Here is a 26543-nt window from a genome sequence, read left to right as displayed (position 1 = left end):
ACAAAAGACTAGAAGTAAAATCTGGCAATGCAACAGTCACTGAGAAAACATAGTTTACTCTTTTTGGGGGCGGGGGGATTTCCTCTCTCTTTTTTTTAAATCCAGCTGTATTAACAAAGCTTTGTCTTATTACCTGTCTTGCTACATATTGAAAAGTTGAATGAATGAGGCTAAATGCAGACTGATGTCTAGAGGCATAGAAACATAATCAGTTAAACTAGTGTTTTATGCTTTGCTTGCTTTATCCTACAGCTGTCATGTATTTAATTAAAACAGTAAATTGCTTTTAAGACCTAGCTTATAACTGGAGGAGATATTTTTATAGTTTGTATTCAGCTTTCAGAGCAAGAGTTATTTCTTTTTTATTTTTTTATATTGAAGTACACGTTCAAAATACCTGCACGTTAAAACTCGTATTTTCAGCCTTCATTCAGAAGGATGAGCGTGTGTGGCCACATTAGATGAAATTCATCCCAAAATACTGAATTAGACTTTGGAGCACTTGCAGCTATTCTATTGCTGATATTTTTTATGTTGTCTATTTTAATTTAAATATTGAATGATTCTGCATACCAAAGTGCAAATTAAATCATGATTAATTATTTCTCTGCCTGCTTGTGTGTAGGCCACCTTAGCTTGCACCTGAGAAATACTTATTCTCTAGCAGATACGCTGCATTTCCAGGTGCCTATAGCACTCCTAAGCACTGTTCGTGTGCAAGGTTGCTTTGTTTAACCATTGGTATCAGTGATGGCATCTCACAGAAGTGTCTAATTGGCACCCCATTAGACAATACTCTATTATTCATCTTCATATGGGAGGAGAATAAGGATTTACTGGAATTTTTGGCCCATTGTTACTCTTACTGTGGAATCGAGCTGATTTTTCACAGGGTGTAAAGCTGTGTAATTGCTTTGCCGGCTTGGTGTAGGCCAGGTGGGGGCTGAGCTCAGGGGTGGCTGCTGTTCTGTTCTCCCTCCCTGTTTAGGTGTAGACACATTTTCAAACCTCAAGCATTCCAGTAATTTTATCATAATTAATATTTATCACTCTTTGGTATATTAAGTGTGCAAGTATTAAGAGTATCATTTGTTACTCAGTGTTCATGCCTCTCCCATGGAAGTTATTCGGCCCATCCAGTCCATGTGCGTAGGCAGTACTATAAGTATTGTATGAACTACTGTTCCCCACAAGAATGGAAAATGTATGGTCAACTTAAATGAGGCATGAGCAGTTTCAGCATCATCAGTTTCAGCATTCAGAAAATATTTGGTGAGGTCTGTTAAATACTCACACCTGTATTTATATCAGTGAGGTCTGAGTGTTCTTGATGTAAACGAAAAGACTAAATAATACAAAATTACTTTTATATAACAATGTCAATATGTGAAGTTAAGAGTTCATCAGCAAAAGTCAAAATCGTCATCTGTTTAACCAAAATCATCTGAATTTCAAAGTCCGCAATGAAAACTTGCAGCCCTGTGGGGCAGCCTTGTAAGTGACAGCTCAGTTTTCCAGGTAGTGTGTTTTTTTGGGAAAACTCTACTTCTCTTGCAACGAATGTGTGAAGTCCCTACTTCTGAGCAGAATGTTGCCTCAGAGAAATCATGTGCAGTAAATTGTGGCTGAAGCATTTATCTCACCGTTGGAAAGCTTGAGACTGTTGTAACTGTGCAGTGTGCTTTACACCACTAAGATTTGCCATCTTTCCCATTGTCGTATTCTAGAGGGTTTTGTTTGCTCACCCACTGACAGTGACTCTTTCATCACCATATGTTTTTCTCTTTTCTTGTTTTGTTTTGTTTTTCTTTTCTGACAGCTCTGTCATGGTCCTTGCTTATACAGCTTCTCTTCTTCCCTGTCTAACATTTCCCTCAATACTATAGGCAAAAGTGGTATGTTCATTTTTCTTACATCTATTTTTTCTTTTAATGTCACGTACTTTTCCTCACTTGCTGGTTTTTCTACTTGGTATGTTTGTTTAGTTTCGTGTCTAATGGCTCCCTTGCTCAGGGAGTTAAAAAAAAAAACAAACAAACAACAAAACACAAAGACAGACAAGGTATATGTGTGATGTATTGTCCGTGAGCAGTGTTGAGACACACATTCTTTAGCATCCTATTTGTGAAGTTGGGGAGGTCAGTGGGGCAGCTAGACAAGTGCCTCCTAAGGCAAAAGCACGTGGCAGAAGCAGCAAAAGTGGCCGGATGGAAGTGCTCAGGACAAATGGCACAGAAACCTATTGATTAAGCCAAGCCCCCGTTGTCCCATGAGTGTGCTCCCCTTCTCAGAGCCCTGCCCAGCACCCTGCTCATGGCCGTACACTGGGATGCAGGCTGAGGCCGCACTGGGGTGCAGTGGGGAGTTCGCCCCCACGCCCGGCTGCGTGGGGCTCAGGAGGACTAGTACAGCCCGGCGCAACACCAGCCACCCGAGCTCCTCCTCTTCTCCTGACGCCCCTGGGGAGACCGCTGGGTTTGAGTCACGGTCTGGGCAGAGTGTGTGTGCCACAGCCTGCCTGTGCTCCGCTGTGCTGCCCTGCTCTCCTCGCGCTTCCCTGGCTTTGCTGGGAGTGCTGGCGTCCCGGGGCTCTTCCTCCAGCCCACGGTGTGGGAGCAGCTCCTGCCCACGGCTGCCTGTGATGCTGGCTCAGGCAAGAAAGCTGTGCCTGGAGGCAGCGTGGTCGTGTTTGCCCGAGTAATAAATGGTGTGGCTGACCTGCAACCCTGACCAGGGGGTTGATGGCGTAAGATTACACCTTTGTGAAGGGGAGAGGTTTCTCTTCCACTGCTGACAGCTGCGTGGTCAGTGGGGATGTCCCATGTCTGCTGTGGATGCTTCAATATAGTGCCCTATGGAGGAAGGCAGGTTTTCAGTCTGTATTTATGGAAGTAAGTAGGAAAACCAGCTATTACCAAGGCTAAAAAGAACTTCAGAAAAAAAATCTTCCTTCTTGCAAAAGCTTATATGTAGGACAGGGCAGAGCAAGCTTTTGCCACTGCTCCTCCCCAGAGCGCGGCTCTGCCCACGGCCCCAGCCTGGCAGTGGGTCCAAACCCTGCTAATGGATGTATTTTTTCAGCTGCTGTGCGTGTGAAGCTCGGTGGGGTGCTGCGTGCCCTGAATTAACTACGTGGGCAGAGCTGGGGCCGCTCTGTACCCCAGTCAGTAGGTGCTTGTGCAGGTGTCTGCTGAGTTTATAAAGTGTAGGTGACTTCTCAATGTTTGCATGGAAGTTGTTAGAGAAACATTGTTCGGGGAACCCCGTGAAGCACCGTGTGGCAGAAGCTGGTGACCATCCCAGCCCCATTCATCCCCCCCAGCTCGGAGGACGTCCTCCCTCTGGCTGCAGCCTCCGGTCACTTCTGGGTCCCCAGGCAAAGGTTCTTTTCCTGTGTCAGACCCTTAGCATCATTGTGTAATAAACAAAAAGTGGGGAATCCTTGGTTAGACAACAGACGCTTCAGACATCACGCTATTCAGATCTTTCTCACTGTTGCATGTTATTTTTTCTTTTCTTTTTTTATGAAAAGATTGCATACAAGGAGGATTCAGCAAAACAGCACGGAATTGAGCGCACCTATTCGCGAGTCATCAACAGAGCCAGCTCGTCTGTGCCAGCAGCAACCACCCCGGCAAATCCCGATGCTTGACTGCGGCGTGGGAACACACGGCTTTGGGAAGACCTGGGGTGGCTGGAGGGTCGTTTGTTGTTTGGTTGGGGTTTTTTTCCTTTTAGATTAATAGTACTGAAAATTAATTTGATCACGGACAATGTCAGGAAAAGGATTTGTGGGTTATGATTTTAATTTATTGGAAGTCTTCTCAGTGTTATTTTTTAAAACTGCAAGCTTGATTTTTTTATTATTTTTTTGCCTGCCCCAATATTTGCACATTCCCTATCATTTTTTTTTTGTTGTTGTCGATTTTTGGTTTTGAGCAGCCTTTATTTAGCCAGGCTGATTATGAGATTCCCATTGAACAGATAGGTACACAGCAAACCCTAAGTTTGCTATAAATTATAATATATCTAATACTAAGTCCTAGTATACATATATTTTAAAGGTCAGAGTGGATGTTTTATAACATTTAAGTATATTGCAATTGTAAATAGAAGATGTGTAAAATATGTCATTTTTACAAAATTTAAAAAATATCTTTTTAGTTAATTATGACAGTACTAAGAATATGGATAACATTTCAGTTACCGTTATATTAAAATATTTGTGTATGTGTATAAAAGCGTCCATAAAATTTTCTCTTTGAAGGTCTGTGCATTGGTTCATTCCCCTGCCAGCACTTTGCAGAGTGGTGATCAGGATGTCCCCTGCGTCCTGGCTGGCCGCTGTGTTGCAGTTGCTCATAGGGATGTTTATGATCATCTGCAGAACGTGGCTTCGGATCCTCTCCGTGGCTCCAGACTGAGGACACCCTGGGAAACAGGGGCTCGGTGTAGTGCTCCTGCTTGAGGCCAATGAAGCTTGACTCTTCCTTTGAAGTTCGTAGTCCCAGATTTTACTGGGGGCCTGTCGGGAAACTATGTGCCTCTAGTGAGATGTTTGTTTTGGTTTCTGCGTCATGTTGGGGTGAGGTGGAGAGTAGTTCTGTCAGCTCTTACGAGTTCCCTTTAACCTCAGCACTCCCACGCTCCTTCACGTTCATTCCTTTGCCCGTAGCAAATCCCTGCGTTCAGGGGTCCCTGCTCCTTGTGCCCTTGTGTATGTTAGGATCCCTCTCTTCTGTGCATGCAGTCCCCACAATTCCATTAAGGTGTGGCTCATTTCTCCACTCCACAGAGTGGAGAAACCCTGGTGATTGCCCTGAGGCCTCCGCAGGTTCACGAGTGTTCATTCAGGTCAGAGGCCAGTGCTGTGTCTTGCTGCATGGGGATTCCAGGAGGGTTTTTCCAGTGCTTTGCCTCCTACTGTCTCCTTTCCCTGTATCTCTTGCTGTGACACCCTCAGATTGCAGCTGGTGAATCTCAGCTCAAGTTGTAGCCTGACCCTGCAAGGAAGAGCCAAGTGTGGCTTCTAAATTCACCCCATCTGTATGCGCAAGGAAAAAGTGCCATTACTGGGTCTCTGCCTGCTTGCCGGTGCTGGCCGTGCTGCCAGGGCTCGCTGCTGCGTCTTGCTATCAGCGGAGCTGGGATTTTTCAGATGAAATCTTTGCTAAGGGTTGAAACTCACAGGGTGCTGTTTCCTGGTGGGGGAAGGAGGGGAGCAGTTGGGACGGCCCCCACTCCTGCGGCAGTGCAAGCCCTCGCCTGCGACTTGCTAACAGCCCGCGCTCGCGCCTGCGCACCAGCATCGGCCATGGGGCTGGACGGGGAGCCAGGTGCCTTCCTCATCCTCCCCTTGAGAAGCCCAGCTCTGCTTCTCGGACACTGCACTGTTCAAAACCAATAGCCTGCTGGAAGGAATGATTTGTGGGCCAAATTTTAGCCTTCTTTGTACTGTATATGTAGTGGTAGGTGAAGTTACCTGCTCATTTGTATATGTGGGAGGAACCAGTCATCGGTGGTGACAGCAGGAAGCTGCAGAACAGAGGAGGTGAGTCTGAGCATCGAGCCCTCTTGTCCCGTGGTTTGTTGGTCTCAGCAGACTCATTTTGCGTTTACTGTGATTTGTGTTTATGGATGGGTACTTCAGAAGCCATCAAGGTGATTTGGAGACAGCCTGTTTCTAATTAAGGCTCACAAGAATGGAGTAACTCAATCTGTTGGGCATCTTTGGGAATAACTAGATTGCAAAAGCGTGGTTTGCACCGAGGGAACAAGCAGACACCGGGCTGGTCTGAAGCCAAGCTGTGGTCTGCAAAGCAGAGGTAAGGAGATCCCTGGATTGTTTTCTCAATAGCTTGCACACAAAATGAGTTTCATGTGTAAGTCTAAGGGTTGTGGGGTTTGGTTTGTTTCAAGCCGCCGGCTCTGCAGCCTCCTCTGGGGGTTTGAAAATCCAGCCTGTGTTCTGGCTGTTGCCTTGTTGCTGGTGTTAGAGAAGCTCAGGCTTGAGCGTAGCTGGGTCCTTCCTCCAGATGGCTCATCCTCCCCTGCTGCGTTCAAGCACTTCCAGCATAGCGGCGTGAAAGCAATTAGCAAACATTAGCTTTGAACCAGGGCTGCACCAGTGAGAGAAAACAGAGCATTAAACCATGGATTGTCCCAGCATTTGAGGGGAGAGAGTGAGAGAAATGCAGAAGGCATGCGAGGCTGTAGGATTGTTATAAAGATGGGGTTTGGCCTTTCACCGCCGTAAAATTCCGCGAGCAAAACTGACAAAGTCAGACGTGTTGGCGCTGAACCCCGCATCCACCCCCATCCGTGGGCTGTGAAACCCCCACAGAACTGAAGGGTGTCACAAAGGCTCGTGCCTGATGGGCGTTGCGTGCCACGGAGCAGGCGCTGTAAGAAAGGGCTCTTTTCATACAATCGCTGCTTTTCAAACTCTTAGGATTACGTGAGGTCTACACCAATTTTCTTCTGCCAAAAACTCCACTCTGAGACTCCTTTTGTCTGAGGCAACCACAGGAACGTGCTCGGCTGCTCTCGGAGCTGAGCTTTTCTCCAGTAAATTATTTCACAGTGTATTCTTATGGCTGGGTTTGTTTTTCAGTCACTTTCAAAAGTGATTCCCTAGATTTGCTTTATTCCAAATATTAGGACAATTTTAAAATAACCAAGCAACAAACTTCCATCCCTTCTCTTTCTTTTATGCACAAACAATCAGCTGAAGGCAGGTGAAACACAGGGAAAGAGCAGTTTGGGGAGGGAGACAAGTACAAAAGCAGATGCGCTTTCCCACTGGTGGCATTCGTAGGCTTTATTTTCACTGCAGGATGGGCAGGGCCTCAGTGGCCTCAGCACCGATGTCCCAGGGGACCAGGCGAAGGTGGCGGTGGGAAATGCTGCAGTCGAAATGTTGTTAATTGTGCTGCTTGAAGGAAAGAAGTAAAGACGGACAGGGAAAACAGCTGCCAGTACTTCTTCACGTCTTTGTCTCAGTTCGTGACAGCATGTGGAATTACGTAGGTGTTTACAGGTGAAACTTTGACAAGGACTGATTTTTAGGCTATGAGCAAGGTTATTAATAACAGGCAAAAAAAAAAAGCATATGTGCAAGTGTTTGATTTTGGAGTATTGTTGGTATCCTTACTGGTGCTCGGCATGTTCAACTCTCTCACATTAGTACTTGTGTAAGAGGAAAATCTACATTTTTCTCTGTTATAACTTCATGGCAACCAGTTCTGCATAGGAAGTCTTTTAAGCGCAGGATGAGAAGTTACGGCAGAGGAGAGGAATATTGCAAGGTGGCTGGAGGAGGGGCAGGTAGCAGAGGTAGGGGTTTCATAGAATGATAGAATGGTTCAGGTTGGAAGGGAACTTAAAGATGATCTAGTTCCACCCCCCTGCCCTGGGCAGGGACACCTCCCACTAGACCAGGCTGCTCAAAGCCCCATCCAGCCTGGCCTGGAACACCTCCAGGGATGGGGCATCCACAGCTTCTCTGGGCAGCCTGTTCCAGTGTCTCACCACCCTCACAGGAAAGAATTTCTTCCTAATATCTAATCTAAATCTCCCCTCTTTCAGTTTAAAACTTACCCCTCGTCCTATCGCTCCACTCCCCAATAGAGTCGCTCCCCGTCTCTCCTGTAGGCCCCCTTTAGGTACTGGAAGGAGCTGTAAAGTCTCCCTGGAGCCTTCTCTTCTCCAGGCTGAACAACCCCAACTCTCTCAGCCTGTCCTCATAGCAGAGGTGCTCCAGCCTCTGATCATCTTCGTGGCCCTCCGCTGGACCCGTTCCAAGGGGTTCGTGTCCTCTTTGTGCTGAGGACTCCAGAGCTGAGGTTTGGGGCAGCGTGAAGCCCTGGGAGGCAGTGGGTGCAGGGGGCAGCAATGCAGAGGGCGAAGCTGAGCTCAAGGAGGCTCTTGTCCCGCCGCTGCTGCAGGCGAAGCTGGAGAAAGGTTCCCTTTCACCTGGGGAAGATCTTCCTGCGCCAGCCTCCAATCGAGCTGCTTTAAAAACTTTAGAGTGCAAAAGAAATAATTTACGTTTGTTACTTAGTGGAAGCTATCCCAACACCCCAAAAGGAGTTAAGTGTTATACATATTTTATGTTTAATCACATCTTTAGTGACACCCAACCACAACCAAAGGCTTAAATTTCAATTAGAGGGAGATGTATTAAATGTTTAATAGGAATCATTCCTTACAGGGTAATTATATCTTAACATTCACTGGAGAGATGTTACGTTGGCAATGTAACGTTGATCTGAACAGGGATGGGTTTTTTCTGGTTTGTTTGTTTGGTTGGTTTTTTTTTTTTTTTGGATAACATCCAAATGAGAAACCGGAGGATGATCTGTACCATTCATACTCCAGATACTCTTGTGCTGCCCAGCCATGGGCCTGGATCCGGGAAAAAGTGAAATTACATTCATGCCTAGCTTTGAACATCGATTTTTGGATCTCGGTGTGACAAATGTTGTCCCACGTGTGCCGAGAAGCATCAGGCTGCGTGTTCACTTCGGTTGTGAACATTTTTAAAACTGGTAACTGACTACTCAGTCTTTCAGCTGTAACCCATATGGGAGGATGAATCTTCAAGACGGGTGATCTGTCAAGGATATCTGAAAAGCATCTGCTATGGATTTGAATGCATTTACCAATTTTTAACAAGTTTGGTATGCATATGAAAGATTTTTCTTGTAATATTTAGCTTATCGCAAAAATAATCAGAAATCTGATGTACTTGGCTCTTATTCTCTTTCTGTTCTTTTGTTTGGGGTTGTTTTGCTTTTGTGGTGGCCCCAAGTACGTCCACCCTGGCGAGAAAGGGCACCGCTCCTGCTCCGGTGAGCACACGCTGGGCACCAGCGGGGAGAAAAGGCCCTTGCCGGTGTTTCAGGCTGTGGGATTGTTGTGGGGCAGCTCCTCTGCAGGACAGCCCTGTCCCCGGGTGAGCTCTCCGCAGGTCTGCAGAACAGCAGGTCTGCCCGCACAGGACAGGATGCGGCTCGCGCGAGAAATTGATGCTTGAATGCAGATGTAAAAATGCCCAAAATTAAGGACGGTGGGTCGGTGCTTCCCAGAGACCAGCCGTGTGGGAGCAGTCCCGTTTGCAAGCTCGGCACCTGCCAAGGCTGGGGCATTCAGGTCGCAAGGCCACAGGGTCGTTAACTCCTGCCTCATTAGTGGCAATTCACACAGCTCTGCTCGCGCTGCCTCCTCTGGGGCTGGAGCAAATCTCTCCTGTGCTTCAAACGTATAATCCTTCTTACTGGAAAACACAACTGGAATTATTTGCTAACTCAAACTGAATGGAGTAAGTAATTTTAGTTGGGAAGAGCAGGGAAAACTTCGGGAAAGGCCAAATGAATGCTTTCCTTTCGAAATGACTCAAATCAGGGATGTGCTGGAGTTGGCTCCGAATGATGCTGGTCCCTCTGGCCATGCACCCCCTGGCACCCGTCCCCGAGGGTGATGCTCACCCCAGCGAGGAGTGCTGCCAAACCCAGCCCTCCCCTTCCCAGTCCGTGCAGCAGAATGTACATCAGAAGGAAAATGGATGCTCAAAACTATCACTGGAGCAGGGGCTGCCGCAGGCGCGTGGATGGGGTGGTGATCCAGGCAGCTGCCGCGGCAGGGGGGGCTTGTGGCGGCTGCCAGAGCACGTGGACCCCAGCTCGAGCACCTGCACTGGGACCCCCAACGCTTTCTTGGTTTGTCGTCTTCAGACAGCGGCTCTGGGCAGCCGTGGGCTTGCAGGGCAGCTCGGGGAGGAAATGAGAACATTATTATTCTTTTCAGGGGAAGTCCGGCATGGTTCCTTGGTGAAATATTAGCTATGGAAAATAGCAAGTAACTTTCCTACCTCCCAGGCATGTGTTGGAGCGTTTGGAGATGGAAAAAATAAAAAACACGGTGAAACCAGCAGTGTTAGGGGAAGGTGGTCACAGTGTCCAGATTATCAGGTCAAAAGGTCCCTTCTGACCCAAACTATTCTATGAGTAAGTTGACATTAAGGTATTTCTGGAAAAACCTCAGTAATGCAAAACTGCAATTGTAATTACTGACTTATCTGCCCAGGTTGTTCAGATTCTTCATGCGGTTCTTAATTACTCACTAAAGCAAGTATCTCGAAGTCTCCAGTACGAACATCTCCCCCTGAGCAGTAGCATGGAAATGCACGTTTCCCTTTCTTCCGATTAATTACCCGCCAGCTTTATAGAAGATGCATTTTCTGTGTGCTTTTTAAGCTGTGCTCCCCATATGCTGTTTCAGCTAGCTCCAATCATTCATTTCTGTTGGAGAACAGCTGCCAGGGCGTTACTTGCCCACTGAGGGGTGTTACTTGTCCTGCGATATGTTTTCATGACCTGCAAATGCCACGTGGTCTTCCCTACTGTCCTGAGTCACGTTTTAGATGTATTTGCCTAGGTTACATATGGTGTGGTATCTTGCAGCTCCATAGATCCAAATATCCTTCCAACCTGAACCATTCTGTGATTCTATGGTCCTCACGTACATTTTACATGGTATGTTTTGTTTGAGAAAAGAAAACCGATAAGAAATAATTATCATTTTGAATTTTAGGATGGATTTTCCGCTTGCAGCTGCTCTGTGATGGTGAGGCGATCTCCCATGAGTGATGACTAGTTTTAATTTGCAGGTAACTATGGGCCCAGTTCCATGCTCCCAGTCACAAAAATCTCCAGCTGAGCATATCGATTTTCTTGCACGAGGCATGGTTTTGTACTCTGTAGCATATGTTGTGCTTGCGGGGAGCTGGCGTAAAGAAGCATAATTCTGATTATTCCAGACTAACTTGAGCATCCACTTAAAGGGAGAGAGGCCTAGAGGCATGGAAGTGCGACACGGGGGCCTGAAGTGCTCTCTGAAAAGTTTGAAACATTTCTATAGCCTGACTTCACTGCCAGCCCAGTCCAAAACCATAGCCAAGGTTTTCGGATGTGACTCATGTATCTTGGAGTTTCCATTTCCCACGTTCAGGTTAAGCCCGGTTTTTTGAAAGCATTGAGCATCCCCTGCTGGAAATCAGACCTCTTCCAGAAACCTCGAATACTCAAAAATCAAAGCAATGATAATAAAATTATTGGGCTGCGTACGGCACAGCAGAGGTTCAGTGTGTTGCCCGGGTACCTGGCTCCCCGCAGCCGCCGAAGGTTCCTTTTGACAAGGCTTGGGGGGAGGCGGTCAGGCACAGACAGGCAAATGGTCCTTCAAAAGAAAAAGGATGCTTAATGGACATTATTAACAAGTTAAACAATCACCTGTTAAATAGACTAATCAAATAACTTTCTCTGTGCCATCATTATCTAATTAGATTATGAAACCTGAGAATGCTTTAAATGTTAATTGATTTTTGCCATCTTGTTTTCTTTTTGGGAAGTTGTGCGGCTTGCTCTGCCCCCCCTCCCCCCCCCCCAACAACAACTGCCTTGCTTCACCCGGCGTGACCAAAACTCACTGCTCAGACGTGGTTAAAAGGCAGCGTTTAATTAGTCATGAGTGTAAGGCCAGATTCCATTCAAGCATAGAGAGCGGCCAGCTTTATATTCTCTCACGCCCAGCTACACGTGGGGCTGGTGAACGTTTCCACGGGTTCTGCCCTCCCTGCTCCCTCTCCAAACGCTGCCGGCCGTGTCCGTGCCTGAAGGCAGCCCGTGTCCCCGTGTCCCTGTCCTGCTCGGCTCGCTGCCATGCTGCTTCTCCCATGTCCCTTTGTCCCCGTCCCGCTTGGCTCGCTGCTGTGCTGCTTCTTCTGTGTCCCCGTGTCCCTGTCCTGCTCGGCTCGCTGCCGCGCCGCTTCTCCCCATGCCAGTGTCACAGGGGGAGCGCCAAGGCCGACTGCAGTCACCTCCTCGGGCCCGTCCTGCCAATCGGCTGGGTAATTGTCATTCTGCCAGAGCGCTGCTGCCCAAGCGCTTGCAGAAAAACAGCTTTTTCCAGAAGTGACACGTGTCAGCTGCCGGTGACGGTCTGGCAAGATGCGGGCGGCCGGGAAAGCAGCTCCCAGGAGGGTGGTGGGGCTGGCTGCTGCCCAGGGATGCATTCACCCATGGCTAGTGTGGCTTTATGGGTGCTGCGGCCGTGCCCCCGCAGAGCTGTGTGTGCGAGGCACCCCCTTAGCCCTTCTGCACGGCTGAAAAGGGGTTTCCTTTACAGTATGGGTGGGTTTTGGTTCTGGGGGACGCCCCAAAGTGGGGAGCACGGCCACCTGCCTGCTGGTGTGGTATCACCCCACGCACATGGGTGCCCCAGCACGGGCACGCCTTGCCCTTGTCTCCAGAACGGGCTCAGGAATAGCAGATTTCAACTGTGCAATAGCTTGGAGACAAAATTCACGCTTTTCAGAATAAGTATGGAAATTTTTCACCATTGCTTGTTTTGGGAATGTACCAAAATGGGCCTCCGGGTTCCTCTGTTCAGCTGCAGAGCGGTGCCAGCTGGAAGGAGGGGTAGGTATCCCCACGGCTAAAACTGGGGGTGGGGGGCACTCCAACCAGCCCCGCAACGAATTTAGCCAACGAGTAATTAGCCGATTGCTGCGGCGTAGGCCTGAGGCGTCGCTGTAGCAACCTGTGCCAGCTCCTGCGCCTGCCCTCGCGGGGGCAGCTCAGCCCAGGAGCCCAGGCTGACCCAAGGACGGAGCGGTGGCCCCGCGGGGACAGGTCAGGAAGATGGGGCTGACAGCAGCGCTCTCCCCGGGCAGCGCGTGGCCAGGGCGCGTTAGGAAATTGTATTAAACACAGATTTGACCATCAAACTTTAGAGGCTGAGCTGGTTTGTCCAATTATTAGAACTTTATCAATTTGTGCAGCAATATCTTGTCCATAGAACCCTTCCGTTACAAGAAGGATGTTTCTTTGAATGGCTAAGCATTTGCAGATGAAAGTCGTTCAACGCAAGACGTGACCTGGCCTGGCAGAGCAGCACCTGCAGGACACCGATGCCAGCTCCGGCGGCTGCCAGCTCTCCAGGCTGGAGTTAGCAAGGCCCCTGTAGACCGTGTCACGTGTGCCACCACGTTAAGCTGCTATTCGAATGCGTAGGAGAAAACGCATTCAAGTAGAGTATCAATCTCAAACCTTCTGCTGAGCCTGAAGCAGTAGGACTGGCCAAGTAAAGCATACGCAGGCTATGGGTAATTCAGATGCCTAAAGGTCTAAATGTCTAAACTTTGAGAAGAGTGAAAGTGGAGAAATTAAAATCAAAACCAGGGAAAAATATACATTTACCTCTTTGACTAAAATGGGGCAGCCAACTGAGAATTAAATAAGGAGAAGGCCAATACAGAATAAAATTTCGACATTAGACCTATACAGGTCCTGCAGAGTTACAGGAGCTAAATGATCAAAAGGGCAAGCCAGCAAGACAGAATCAACACGCTAAAAACCATTTCCTTTTTATTCGTTTTTTAAACCCACTGAAATATTCTTTTTTTTTACCTCATTAAATTGTGCAGATGGATTCAAAAAAGAATTTGCACCATATCCTTTGCACCATAATGAAGCAAAAAATGTAAGTCAAAGTCAGAAATCAGGCAAGGACTCGGGGCACGGCAATGTTCTTGTGCAGTGGCAAGAGGAGGAGTTTGGCATTGACCCTGACGAGTGCTGCTGCGCTTTTGCCTGGCTATTTTTTTACAGGATGAATAAATCCAGCTTTGCTGACATCGCTAACAGCAAACCCGCCCTGGAGATTCCTGCCTGGGCTTCAGGCTTGGTGTGGGGATGATGGAGCTGCGAGCTGCTCTCACCCCCGGGTTTTCCCACGAGTTACGTGTCAGGGTGGGCAGGCTGCTGTGCTTCTCCTCCAGTCCGTCCCGGCGAGGCTGGAGATGGGGTGCAGCATTGCTGGTCCTCAGCAGAGTGACGGGGTGCCTTGTGGCAGGCGGGGGGAAGGTGCTGCAGCTGGCAGATGCATCCAAGGGGGGAGCAGAGCATCATAAGGATGGAAGTCTATGGGTTAGGAGGAGTTATGATGCCAGGCAAAAAGGAAGGGTGTTTGTTTGTTGCTAAGTAGTAATAGAAAGACACTTTCCCCACCCAGTCTTGGTCCTCTGCCTCCATCTCCTCCTCCCCAAAGCTGCAACCTGTGGCAGCCCAGCCCCGCTCTGCCCAGCGCATGTGGTGGGACGGGGCAGCCCCAGCTGGGGCCAGCGGTCCCCGCCGCGCTGGCACAGGGCGAGGGTGTCGCGGTGCTGCTTTGGGGCATGTCGATGGGAAGCTGAGGGCCGGCGCTTGTGCTCTGCTGCTTGGGTTCAGCCCCGGCCAGGGGAGACTCGGTCTTCTGGCAGGGGGGCTCCTGAGCCACCGGCAGACATGACACACGGCCAGCTGCAGCGTGCTGCAGAAAATATCCACACACCTACTGCTGAGGGATTTTCTAGGGCAAAATGTTGTGATTTAGAACAAAAAACTATATATATTTAGTTTTACTGGAGTAGCAATGAGTCCTCTGTGGTTTTTTCTCTCTCTAACCTTAAGGGGAGCAAGAAAGCAGATCTGGCAAGTGAGACAGCTACCGCCATCGCTGAACAGCTTTTCTAGCAATGCAGGTGTTGTTTTTTGATGAAAATTTTCACAACGTGCCTTCTCCGCTCGCAGCGTAGCCCCTTCCCCAGGGACCCCCCGCGGCAGCCAGGTACGTGCACCAGTATCTCGCGTCGCCGGGCAGGGCAGGGCGCTGCAGAATGTCGAGCAGTGCCAGGATAAAGAGCTGAGCTCCTCCCGGTTCTGGATGAAGCCGCTCCACAGGGCTTCTGTGTTTTCTTCACGTGTGTTCTGTTGCAGTGCTACTTGGTATGCAGTTCGTACAGCCCACTGAACCAGCGCACGCTCCGGCACTCGCGCACGGGGATTGTCATTCTCGCAGCTGCCGGGAGCCTCACCTCTGTGCTCGGGTATTTCTCCTGATGAAAAGGTTCGGATCGGGCTGAAGGTGAAGACAGCTAGACCTACTTCAATGGCCCTACAAAGCACAAGCAGCTAGGTGTGAGAAGCTCTGTCCTTTCTGTTAAATGGCTTCATCTTAGAAGCATTTCAGAGTGAAAACTGGACAGCTGTAGTTTCTGTCGGAGGCACCGCAGGGAAAGCTGGCTAGCCAAAATCTGTAGCCTAAGAGTGTGCCACAGGGACGAGGCACTGAGTGTGTGTCCCACCCGTGAAGCGGCAGCACCTAGGACCTGCCCCAGATCTGGCAACGCAGGTGCACATCTTGAACCCCACCAAATTTACAAATACGTGGTTGCCCGTGGGTCCCAGGGAGGGAATGGCAGCGGGAGCAGCAGTACGAGGTCGTGAGGCAAACGCCGATTCCTTGGAAGACTCTGGTACAACACAAGGTCGGTTACAGCGGGGTGTGGGGTCGGAGGAACAGACATCTTCAGTTGCAGGCGGGTAAGCTGATTGCGGAGCTGGCAAGTGTCCCCTGCCCACCCAAACCTGCCAGCTGCAGGATCAGCAGCGATATTATCATTACACACCAGTGCTGCTGCTGCTCCGGTACCTGAGCCACTTGCTGAAGAAACAGAAACATAAATTTGAAACCAACGCTGGAGGGCTGCCCCTATGTTTTAAGTCCTTGGATGACTCTAAAATGGTGGGGGATTTGTATTTTGGTTCCAGCAGTTTTGCTCACAGCACGTCATCTCCGGTGAGGGGCACCTGCACTGTTATTTAAGCCTGGGTCCAAGCCCATTTCTGAGCCCAGCTTTGCCCACTCCTTCCCATTTGTATATTGCGATGTCCTCAGCAACATGCGCCTCTCTGGAGGGGAGGAAATAACCTCAACATAAGCTGATGCTTGTTGGTGGTGCAATCCGTCCGGGCTGGAGAGAGGGCAGCCGCCACCCACCAGGAGCTTTGCCGAGACTGATGCTGGCACGTCAAGCCCAGTGACAGCAGCCCCACAGCGGGCAGGGGAAGCACAGCAGGGCCGATGTGCTCCTCCCCTTGCACTGTGATTTCAGGAGAGATCGTGGCTGCTGTGGGCTTTGTTTGCAGCCTGAAAACTCAGATTTGTGTTACCTCTCTGCACGCAGCCCGAATTGCGCAGAGGCCTCTGGAGAGCTCCCCGAGAGGTGATGGCAGGGCTGCCTGTGACTCCCACAGCTCCCAGTCCCCAGCCTTGTGCCACTGGAAAACTTAGTGTAGCTGTGTATTCATGCAGGTCTTACAGCAAGTCCTACCTGCCCTTGCTGAGGCACGGCGTGCTGCTGTAGGTCAGAGCGGCAGCGAGCACAGCGTGAACCGCGGGAACCACTTGGTCCTTACGCAGCACTTTTTGAGGATGCTGCTCCCCAGACAGCAGCATTGCCCCCACGGCAAAGCTCCTTGCTGCATCCCTGTTTTTCTCTCACTAGCAGCAGTTTCTGCCCAACTTTGCGGTAGCTGCTGGGCGGCAGATCCTCCCCAAGACCTGATGGCTTCCTCGCTGTAGCCCTCCTCTGAGACCCTCTGGAAAAAATATAACCGTGTCATCTCTTACTTTGAGCGTCTCACACCAGCTTTACTTCCTTCCACCCGCCTCCGGTAGCGAAGCCGGGAAATGCATGTGGCCGACAGGTTCTTATTTTCTCAGATATTCCTGAGTCACTGCTGAGCCAGTGGGAAGTGTTTGAATGGTCTCAAAGCGAAAGGTTTGTTAAACTATTTTCCTGCTGGCTTTCTCAGTTTTATATTTTGAAGTAAGTTAGAGGTGGGGGGAGAGGCTATTCTGCAGTTTTATGCATTTTATTGCCAGCAGAAGGATTGCTTTAGGTACTAGGCGATGAGGGCAGCGCGGAGGATTGTGTTCCCCTTCCTAATGCAAGATTCATGCCCGGCCTGTCTCTCCTTACGTTCGTGGATGCTGGTGCAGCCACTCCACTCCAGCAAACCTCCCCAAGCACCCGGGAAGGGGCAGCGAGCTCTGCTGTGGGCCTTTGGGAGAGCTTTAGTTTACCTGCTCGTCCACCTCAGCTGTTGGTGTACCTTGTTAATACAATACAATACCTTGTTAATACAATGCGCTAACTCAGCTTTCATTTGGAAATCTACTTTTCCTTTGAGAAATTGCTCATTCTTTTCTGGCTGCGAAGAGGGAAAATGAATAATTCACCCAGCGTTGAGGGAGGGACGGATTGTTGCCCAGCAAAGGACAACGTGTCCCTCTGTGCCGCAGAGGTGGTCGCTGGCCTTTTCGGGTAATGCAAAGGAAACGGGATCCAGGTGGATTCTTCCTCCCTGGTCTGTTTGGAGGAACCCAGAGCCTGAGGTAAGCCGGGGTGTGGGGGGGAGGGTTGTCCAATGAGGCAGCGATATTGTGTTGACAGTGATTTGTGCCGCAAGTAAAAGGCCCGGCTCCGCTCTGAAACACGAGACCCCGAATCAATAAATTATGGGCCTCTCTCTTAGTAAATTGACAGCCTGCTCCAGCCCTCCCAGCGCAGGGAGCTGGCCCAAGCCCTGCCTGCAGGAGGGACTCCTATTGTCCAGAGGCTTTTAAGGGCAGGGTCTGCCCATCGCTGGCTCAGGAGCTTCTCCGCAGGGCAGGAGGCTTGCTGCACGGCGTGGGACCATGGAGGGAAACATGCACCTCCTCCAGGTCATCCGCAAGATGCGTTCCCAAATCAACAAGCTGGAGAGGGAAAACAGGGCCCTGAGAGGAGAGCTGCAGGTCTGCAGGCAGAGTGCGGCGCCGCTGGAGAGAGGAGCAGCAAGAGGAGGTGGGAACGGCGACGTGAGGAGCCTCGCTGATGATGGGGAAGGACCGGCTGGCCCTCCAGCATCCCTGCATGGAAACATCGCGGCCGGTCCTCCTCCCGTGCCAAAGGAGCAGACAGGTACTGAAGAGCCAGGGCTGCCCATGACGGACCTCCCATGATGGGAGATGAGCCACCGGCCGTCTGTCTAGTCAACTTGATGGGAGTGCTCTGGCCTCCTCCAGTGCCCACACCCAAACCGGCCTTAACGGGGTGTCTCACTCTGGGGTCTTTTGATGGGGTACATGCATCCCCCAAGCTGCGTGTGGGATGGAGTGGAGAATGTTGCTGCTGCTCAACTGAACTGTTGAGAGTTCAACTCAAAGAGTTCAATTTCTCTTTTCCTAAGCAGAATTTGCCTTACTGCTTTAAGATTTCATGGGCATGGACTATCTCGATGGGGTTTTGCCCATGCCAGTCCCCTGTCTGTTTCAGACAGAAAAGCACCAACGGTTATAATTGTGCCGTAACCTCTATTACCTTAGTAAAAGGTGAGAAAAACTCTACAAATAGTAACAAATAGTGATGCATTGCATACATCGCACCAGATGTGCAGTTTCTTTTTGCAGATAATGCAGTTAGTTTAGGCTGAAGGAGAGAGGGGCCAAAGGAATACCATCTCTTCACAATTTTATCAGAGGGGAAAAATGGGAATATTCCTCAGTTATAGAATTCTGGCTGGGGCTTCTGGAGGATTTAATGAAGCAGGAATTAGAGCAAAATGTTGTTTTGTGAGAAGCGGTTATCTAGAATTGGATGTGTTTATTGGCAGGGTCAGGCTGTTGGGTATCGTATGTTCTTGAGGCCTGTCACCTCCTTGTCTGGTGTCTGTCACATCCAGGCCACTGGAAAACTGGTTCCCTAACGCAGCTTCTTGGCATTAGCATGGTGTGTGCTATGAGTTGCAGCTGCCGTTACAGTCCATGTGCTCCACAGGTCCTGTGGCCAACCTAGCCTCAGCTCTGAACCAGCCTCCTGGAGAGGTCCAGGCCGTGGAGAAATGCCTCTACAAGTTTTGAGACAAGTCTGTGAAAATGAACAAGATGAGAGGCTGAACAGTACTCGTGGGTTTGCACGAAGCTATGAATAACGCCTGCTTGCCAAGCCCACTGAGCCCCGTGCTCCGGTCACTAACCTGAGGGCCTCTGAAACTGGGGCTGTTGGTGGCTGTGGGTGCCGTCAGCTTGGGAATGGCCGACTGGTCTTTTGGCAAGCGAGGCAGATGTGCAGAGTGCTTTCCAGCCACGTGGCTTTTCCTCTCCAGCTGCCATCCAGGGGAAAGGCTGGGACCCAAAGGGGCTGTTTGGCCTCTTCTGCCTTTTGGCCTCCCCACATACAAAACTTTTTTGAGCCAAATGAAAGTGATTAAAAATACATGGGGGATATCTGAATTCTCATTATTATTGTTCCTAGCTCTGCTTTTGTCTCTGCTACTCAGATACCACCATGACGGTGCGGCGCTACCCCACTCCTTTGCCAGCGCCTGCTTCTTCTGCCGCGCGGTCCCAACAGAGGCTCCCAAGCAATGGGCTCCCAGAGGTGCCAGGCCGTGCCCCGCCACCAGCCCCTCCTGCCGCAACACAGCTCGACAGTGGGGAGGAGAAGGGGCTCCAAAAAACACTGGCCAACTGCCTCTCCAACAGACATTCCAGGAAAACGGAGCTGTTTCAGGGGCATGTCTATAGGTGCAGGTGGGTTCAGTTTGCCTTCAGGGCATCGGCTTCCAGGGCTAGCTGCCGGTTTCATCCAGTAATTAATACATATGGACGTTGCTTTGGCTTTTAGTTCGTTATCAGCAAAATTTTTGATTGTTTGAATGTATATGGGCATTGAGCAGATGGGAAAGATGTCCTGCTCCTCCTTGCAACATGCCAAGATCGTCAGCGTTAGCAGTTTAGATCTGCTATAGAAAGGAGAGGGGAGGGGGAAGGGGGTTGAAATCTTCTCCACTTTAAAGCCAGGCAGGGTTTTGCAGATTGACAAGCTAAGCTTGAAAAGGCTTTTTAAACTTTGAACAAAAAGCATGGAGATATCGAGGAACTCTGAACTATGCTTTTGAACGTGTGGTTAATATGGCCCATGGATTTATACGCACTGTATCATCTTTCCCCTGCAATTGAAGCATTACCAGTTAACGCTTTCAGCCTTGAGAAAAATATTCTCAGGACAGCTTCTAAATGAAGTGAAATGGCTGCTGGACAAGCCCTGGGCGTCTCTGGTCTCTGATGAGAAGCTTTCCCACACAGGGCAACCATCAAAGGTAGAAGCACCAGTAATGAGAGTGCGATACGTGATATCCCCAGTCACTCCCGGTGCCGATATGCGCCCTGGGAATCCATTTAGATTGCTGATTTTAGCACTGATCGTGTCGGGCTGAAAAGAGAAAGGGTCCAAATGTCCTTGAAGCCAGGTGTGTTTGAACACGGAGAAGCCGGTCGGTCTGCCTGCCCACACACGTCCCGGGACAGGACTCCCGAGGGCTGTAATGGCTTCTGCCGCCTGCACTGACGTCCCTGTCCGTGTGGCCCTGTGTCGGCTGTCACCCCGTACCCCCCCCATGGCACCGCGTCCCTGGAGCAGAGCAGGCACAGCCCCTCACGCCCCCCGGGCAAACCCGGCCAGCAGCCCCGCTCCTCACCGGCATTGGGAGGGGACCACAAGGTCAAGTTTTCACAGGCACCTATGGTTCCTTGTAAGGGCGTTTGAGGGTCAGATGTTTTACAGCATTTAGACACCTAAATTTAGTCCCTGGCAGGGATCTGGGATCGTTTTCAAAAGCACCCTGACCCTGTAACTCTGGATTTCAGCCTATGCTCCGCTGGGTTCAGGGAAACTTAAGACTCTCGGTGCACATAAATGCTCCTCGTGTGTGTGTGTGTGTGTGTGTGTGTGTGTGTGTGTGTGCGTGTGTGTGTTAGGAAACACGGGGTCAGTCTGCAGGAGCAGGAACGGCAACGGCAAATTCTGCTGCTTTCTCCTAAGGGGAAAGACAGCTTTCAAAGCAATCGAAATAGCGACGTAGATCAATTACAACTAATGCCTCGGGACCTACGGGTTTAAGAGCATCCGTTACCCAGTGGCCAAAGGAACGGCGCTTGTTATTTTATTGCTCTCTTTAGAGCTGCCTTGTCAGCTGGGAACGGCAGTGAGTGTGGCACCATGCCCCTCGGCTGCTCAATGTTGCTGCTTTAGGAGCAGGAATGGCTGTGGAAAGGCCTTTTACCTACCCCCCTCTACAGCCTGCGTCATATCCTGAAGGTTAAAGTTTTGCGTTTCTTATATGGCAAAAAAATTTATGTATTTTCTGGTCAAAATGGTGGATGTTTCCCTTTATATACACAAAGGTCTAACACAGAGGGAAATCTTTGTAAGCTTTTAACTAGTGGGATAATTTGTGGCAATGAGTTCAGCAAGCTAATTAAGCTTAATTTTTTACAGTGATGACATTTTTGCTTCCCAGCATGCTGAGCCATGACAGGTTTTTCTCTTTGTTTATTTTAGTTTTCTCACACCTTGTTCCAAAACTATAATCCTGTATGTGATGTTGAATATTTCTGCTTTAAAATGAACTCTTTAGAGGTAGCACCTTGGATTTATCTCGAGTGCAGTTGTGTCCAAGTAATAAAATGACAGCCCTGCTAATAAATACTCATTAATTTGCATGTCTATGACATTTTCATTCATATATGCTAAAGCATTCTTTATACCATGACTCCCACTTTCTTGGGTAAATAAAAAAGACTAAATATTTTAATACACTAGGCAGGATAGGAGAGGCTGGGAATTGTTTTCTGGACTGTTACAGTAAAACTACAAAATGCACAAGGCACGTTTAGTACAAATGTCACCACTGGGGTGTTCAGGCGTTTCACCTTCCAGTGGGACAGGTCTAACTGGCAGGTGAGAAGGGGCAAGGGAATCACAGACACCCCCCTGTAACCAACAAGAAGTACTTCCATAGTTTCATGGCTTTCCTTTCTCCTGTTCCCCAAGGGCCTGAGTGAGCTGCCAGTGATTGCAGAGGAGACTCAGAACGAAAAGCAAAGCTCTGCAAAACCCAATCCTCTTACTTGCCAAACAACCGCTTTGGGGACACATAAAGGAGCCTGTCCCTCTGTTTTCACAGTCTGACAGGGAGCCGTAAGGATGGATGGAAAAAGGCAGATGCTTCCAGCAGACAGGCAAGCTATGCTCGGTCCCGTGGGAAGACCGTGTGAGCTTTGTCCCAGCGGGACATGAAATCCTGCCTCCGTGCAGCGTGCAAGCGCTGAAAGCATTTACCTTTTGCTTGCTGGGGTGGTTTTATTTAGTTTCTTTACATATTTTATACATTTTTAATCCTCATAATGCTTTCTTGTTTTTCTCCAGGAGTAAAGTAAAGGCTGTTAGTTTCCTCTTACCAATGGATATGTCATCATATGCTGAAAATCGGGGTTCTCTCAAAAGCCCACAGAATCAGAGCACAAAACGGTTAACCACCATCACTGAAAAGGATATGTGAGCTGGTGAATTTTTAAAGGCCCATTGATTCTTGAGATAAATTGGCCTTAAATGATAGCTACGTGTCAGGTTCCTTTCCTGCAAAACGCTTTGGCAGGGTGCCTGCGGAGAACCACCCAGCCTGTGTTGCGGGTCACTGGCCCCATGTTTAGCAAGGAAACGGAAGCCACGCCAAAGCCGGCTGGAAGCCGGAGCACCGTGATGAAGCCACACGATAGCAAAGGTTCCTCCACACAGTAGCTTCTGTGCAATGTGTCTGAAGGATGCCTCACCTTAGGACTGCTGTAAACAGGACGTTGAAGCCGATTTCGAGGTGTTTGTCACAAACAGTGGAAATCATGTTGCCGCTTGTGTTTGCCGATTCCCTTGTCAGAAAGGTATTTGATGTGAGTGACAAAATGAGAGCTGTTAAAGAGCCTGTCAGGTTTTCTCTGTATGTGAAGCTTTGAAACTTAACGATACTAACACAGCAAAGTTAGCTGAATCTGTAATGCCCTCTTAACATTACTCTGAATTTCTACAAAGCTTGGCAATGACTCTTTATGTCCATTTGGGGTTCATCTCTAAGGGGGCACAGGGGAAAGTAAGTGCTAATCAGTATGTAAATGTGACTGCAACTCTGTTTCTGACTTGGTGTGTTCATCCGGTCAGAGACTAGACATCATACACCAGATCAAAATAGGAAGAATTTTTAATATCAGAATTTTTCAGGAATGTCTTCCAAGCGTGGCTTGGATCAAGAATCATTAGCAGAAATTCAGCAAACGGATGCAAAATAAATGTGAGAGAGAAGTACAAACTGCTTGTAAAAAATGAGGAGTACTTGCTAGCTCTAGTCATACGAGTAAAGACTGTGTCCCACTTGTTTATTTTGATTACAAGTACTTATGGACCAAAAATACTGCACAAAGTTGCTGTTTCTTTATGTACAGGCAGCACTGAAAATTGGATATTGCACAGAGAACGCATGAACAGTAGGTGTTCGTACTAGTAACTTTAAAGAAGACGTTCATCTCATTGTCTATTCTTAAACTCGAGCCTTCAAAAGTGAAAGCAGAGACCTGGTGGAAAAAAATCCCCTCTGGATTATCCGTAATGTTGTATAAAAATCTGTGCTCCTTTTCTCATTTTGAAATGCACCGTTTTGTATATTCAAGTACATTTCTAATAGATTCTCACCAATGAAGTAATGATTTCACTTTCAATGCTATTTTATTTGTGGATTTTATTTTCAGCTTGGGTCCATAGAGAGTTGCATTGTAATGGCAGAAGTAATGAATCAGTGATTTCCAGCAAATGAGGTTACAGTTTGGAAAGTCTACTGAAGAGCTCGTTTTAGAAGGCATTTACAGGGAAGTGGTTTGTAAATGTTTTAATGAAAGCTCCATTGCCAGAAACAGGACATGGCATATGTGTTCAGTTAAGCATCTAAATCCAGTCGATTTCACTTAGCAAAGTAACAACAAATGTCATTTAAAATCTGGCCCCTAGACCTTTGAGTTACCTAAGGTCTATGAAAATTCATGGTGGAACACCAGATTTGGTGTTTGTAATGGGATTTCGGATTCCATATGCGCTAGAAAGCTTTCAAAAATCTCAACTTTTAAGTTTTCTAAGCCTCAGCTTCCATGAAGCAGCAAAGGGAATGCGCTTCTCCCACCCTTTTCATGACAATTCAATGTAGATAGGTCACTGACACTAAGACTGTGTATTAGTAAGCATATGACAGTGACAATACTGGCTGCCAATTTGGTGTCTCACAAATACATATAACTTTGTGTACAGTCAAGAAATTAAACTCACTGGGCATTTATTAAGGTATAATGGACTTAAACTTTTGTATCCTCAGAAGGAAAATGAACAGAAAAGGTGGAAGGCAAAAGAGGGAAAGGAATCAAAGCAGTCATTGACAAATGGCCATCAGTATATTCATGGAAAGATTTATTTTTGAATTATACTTTTGCAGTCTTTAGCAGTGCCCACAGACTTAAGAACATACGATGATGCACAGGCACATCATTGATTTTTAAAAGCAATTGTGCAGATTTGACCTAGCTCTGCATCTCCAGGAGAACCACGTTGTAGCAGAGGCCACAGAGAAGCCACTTAGCACATCAGTTTTACCACAGCACAGCATGAAGTCACTTACCATGGAGCTCTTACTGGCAATTAAAACATTCCAATATTAAACATTCATAGATTGTTCAGCGCGAAAAGGGCGGGAATAAGCAAAGCACATGTTAAAATTTGGGCAGAGAGATATAGGCAGCAATTAAGCCATGGTCCTTTTCTTTCTTCTTCCCAAGAGAATCCATACAAGTTCAGAGGAGGCCTGGGCTTCTACCTAAAACCACTCTGGAATATATACTAAGCCCTAGTCACTGATAGCCAGGCTTGTTGGATTACGGAGCATTTCCAATTGGAAATCATTCCTTTTGGAGAGCTGGTCAGTCATATTCAGCCACATAAGTATGGGACTGCAAGAGCAGCTGAGACAGCAAGAGGTTCCCTCCTGCATTGGCATGGCTCTCAGAGACGTACACCCCTGTGTCAGGCTTGTGCTTGGGGCTGTTGCTTTAAATCTCCATAGCAAATGCCGATAAAGAGAGAGTCCACCACTGACATTTGTTAAATGACGAGTTCTCCGTTCCATCAGCATGACCAGTCAAGAGCAGTGAAACGCATCTCTAGGTTGGAGACAAAGAAGTCTTGTCAGAGTTGATTCTCAACTTGGATCAGTGGTGCCGATTTAACTTCATGTTTAAATCATTGTAAGTGAGGGAGAAGTTGGGCATTGTCTTTCTTTAGGAAAGTCTTTTTGAAGCTGTGTTCATAATGCATAAGTGCAAAGCCATGAGCGCTGGGCCCACGGGGAGGAGTTACTGAGGATGAAGGTGAAATTTAGATGTTGTGTGTCTGAGGGTAGCACACAGTCAAATGTTTAAAATCTTGATATCCAAATTAACAATAATAATCCTTAGATGCATCTTCAACCTACAGTAGATCTCGCCCTTACCAAAATAATGAACAGTGCCTAGATAGCAAAATCATTATAAATAAGTAAATCCTGCCATTCATGAAACTGCATTCTCCCAGAATGGTGCACCTCAGTTATACTGTGAAAAGTGCTAATGTTAAAGGGTGCATCTACATCAGCGTTTCAGAGTCAGGAGTACCCTCCTGAGTGAATTTCCTGGTCAAACCCACTTACCAGCCTTTGCTTCACATTGAGGAGTGGTCTCGAAGCACGCAAATGGATATCTTCTGGATGAAACTAAGTCGGAGGATGTGCTTGTAAGGTGCTCCAAAAGCTAACAGGTATTCAGTGAGTGGGACCACACTAGCAAGCCCTCTGAAATATCTGTAGTGTGGACAACAGCACTGACGGTTTTGCTCTACACGTCCTCCTCTGCTGGTCTGCACTACTTGCAGACACTACTAGTCAGAGCTGTGAAGCACCCAGACAAGGGAGCCACTGCCTCAGAGATATAGAAAGAAAATCTGACCAGGTGAAATTTCATCTTGTTATATTATAGAGAGGAAGAGATGCCTTTCATCAGTCTTACCTCTCTGTCTGGTGTTTAAAGAGCCTCACTCTTGCCACAGACATAGAGGTGGAAATGTGATGCTCCAGGCTGTAACAGAGGAGTAACGTTATCATCTGCAGTGAGTTCTTGCTCAAAGTTCAAATAGGTCCCATGCTTGCATCCTTAGACAACGAACCCATGCCCACAGGTAATAAATCGGTGTGCAGGGTGCATCTCCTGTCAAAGTCACCCAGTACAAGCACGTTCCACCTACTCCAAGCTCCCCTTATGGGAGGGAGAGCACAATTTATGATGTGCCAAATTGTCCACAACCTTTATATCCATTGTATTTTTGCTCCTACATCTTAAATCCCTGACAGCTGAACTTCAATTTTTCTCTGCCATTTATGATAAGTCATAATCTAAGAATATAGCAGCGTGGAAGTAATTCAGCTGAGGAGCCTCTGACACCAGGTAAGTAATGTTGATTTTTAATGCCGTTATTTTCAATGACATTAACAACATTAATTCCAGCACTGACAGGCTGAGTCCTGAGACTTTATTTTTCTTTAACTGGGGTGAGAAAATGAGAAATAAACTGGCAACTCGTTTGAAGGTCTCAAATAGTTCATAGGCCTTGAACAGTCCTTCAGTGTTGTGATGCTACGTAACTCCACGTGTGTGTCCTTCTACGATCATCTAAGTACAGCATGGACAGCTGGTTCAAAGGTCACGGATGGGGTTTTACT

The 26543-nt window shown here is 48.2% G+C and overlaps 2 protein-coding genes across 15 annotated transcripts in view; both read left to right on the top strand.

The window, feature by feature from the left end:
- Positions 1 to 4464, top strand: part of DOCK10 (dedicator of cytokinesis 10) — a 161045-nt gene extending 156581 nt beyond the window's left edge. For 10 of the 12 annotated variants that reach the window (XM_054205107.1, XM_054205111.1, XM_054205110.1 and 7 more), the window contains exon 56: positions 3533 to 4463. In XM_054205107.1, coding sequence (XP_054061082.1) covers positions 3533 to 3652 — 120 coding nt within the window. In that variant the 3' untranslated portion in view covers positions 3653 to 4463. Of the gene's footprint in view, positions 1 to 3532 lie in introns of all 12 variants that reach the window. The other 2 variants (XM_054205105.1, XM_054205112.1) reach the window with 1 other exon arrangement.
- Positions 4465 to 17583: 13119 nt separating this feature from the next.
- CCDC195 (coiled-coil domain containing 195) overlaps positions 17584 to 26543 on the top strand; it is a 33436-nt gene continuing 24476 nt past the window's right edge. Inside the window, exons 1-3 of one of the 3 annotated variants that reach the window (XM_054207355.1) lie at positions 17584 to 17848; positions 19206 to 19458; positions 22136 to 22644. In XM_054207355.1, coding sequence (XP_054063330.1) covers positions 17584 to 17848; positions 19206 to 19458; positions 22136 to 22268 — 651 coding nt within the window. In that variant the 3' untranslated portion in view covers positions 22269 to 22644. Of the gene's footprint in view, positions 17849 to 19205; positions 19459 to 22135; positions 22654 to 26543 lie in introns of those variants that run through there. The other 2 variants (XR_008467199.1, XR_008467198.1) reach the window with 2 other exon arrangements.

This window comes from Rissa tridactyla, chromosome 6 (assembly GCF_028500815.1).
Source record: "Rissa tridactyla isolate bRisTri1 chromosome 6, bRisTri1.patW.cur.20221130, whole genome shotgun sequence".
In the NCBI taxonomy this organism is placed as follows: Eukaryota; Metazoa; Chordata; class Aves; order Charadriiformes; family Laridae; genus Rissa; species Rissa tridactyla.
Note: the sequence above shows the minus strand (reverse complement) of the source record. Positions and strands in the feature narration are given on the sequence as shown.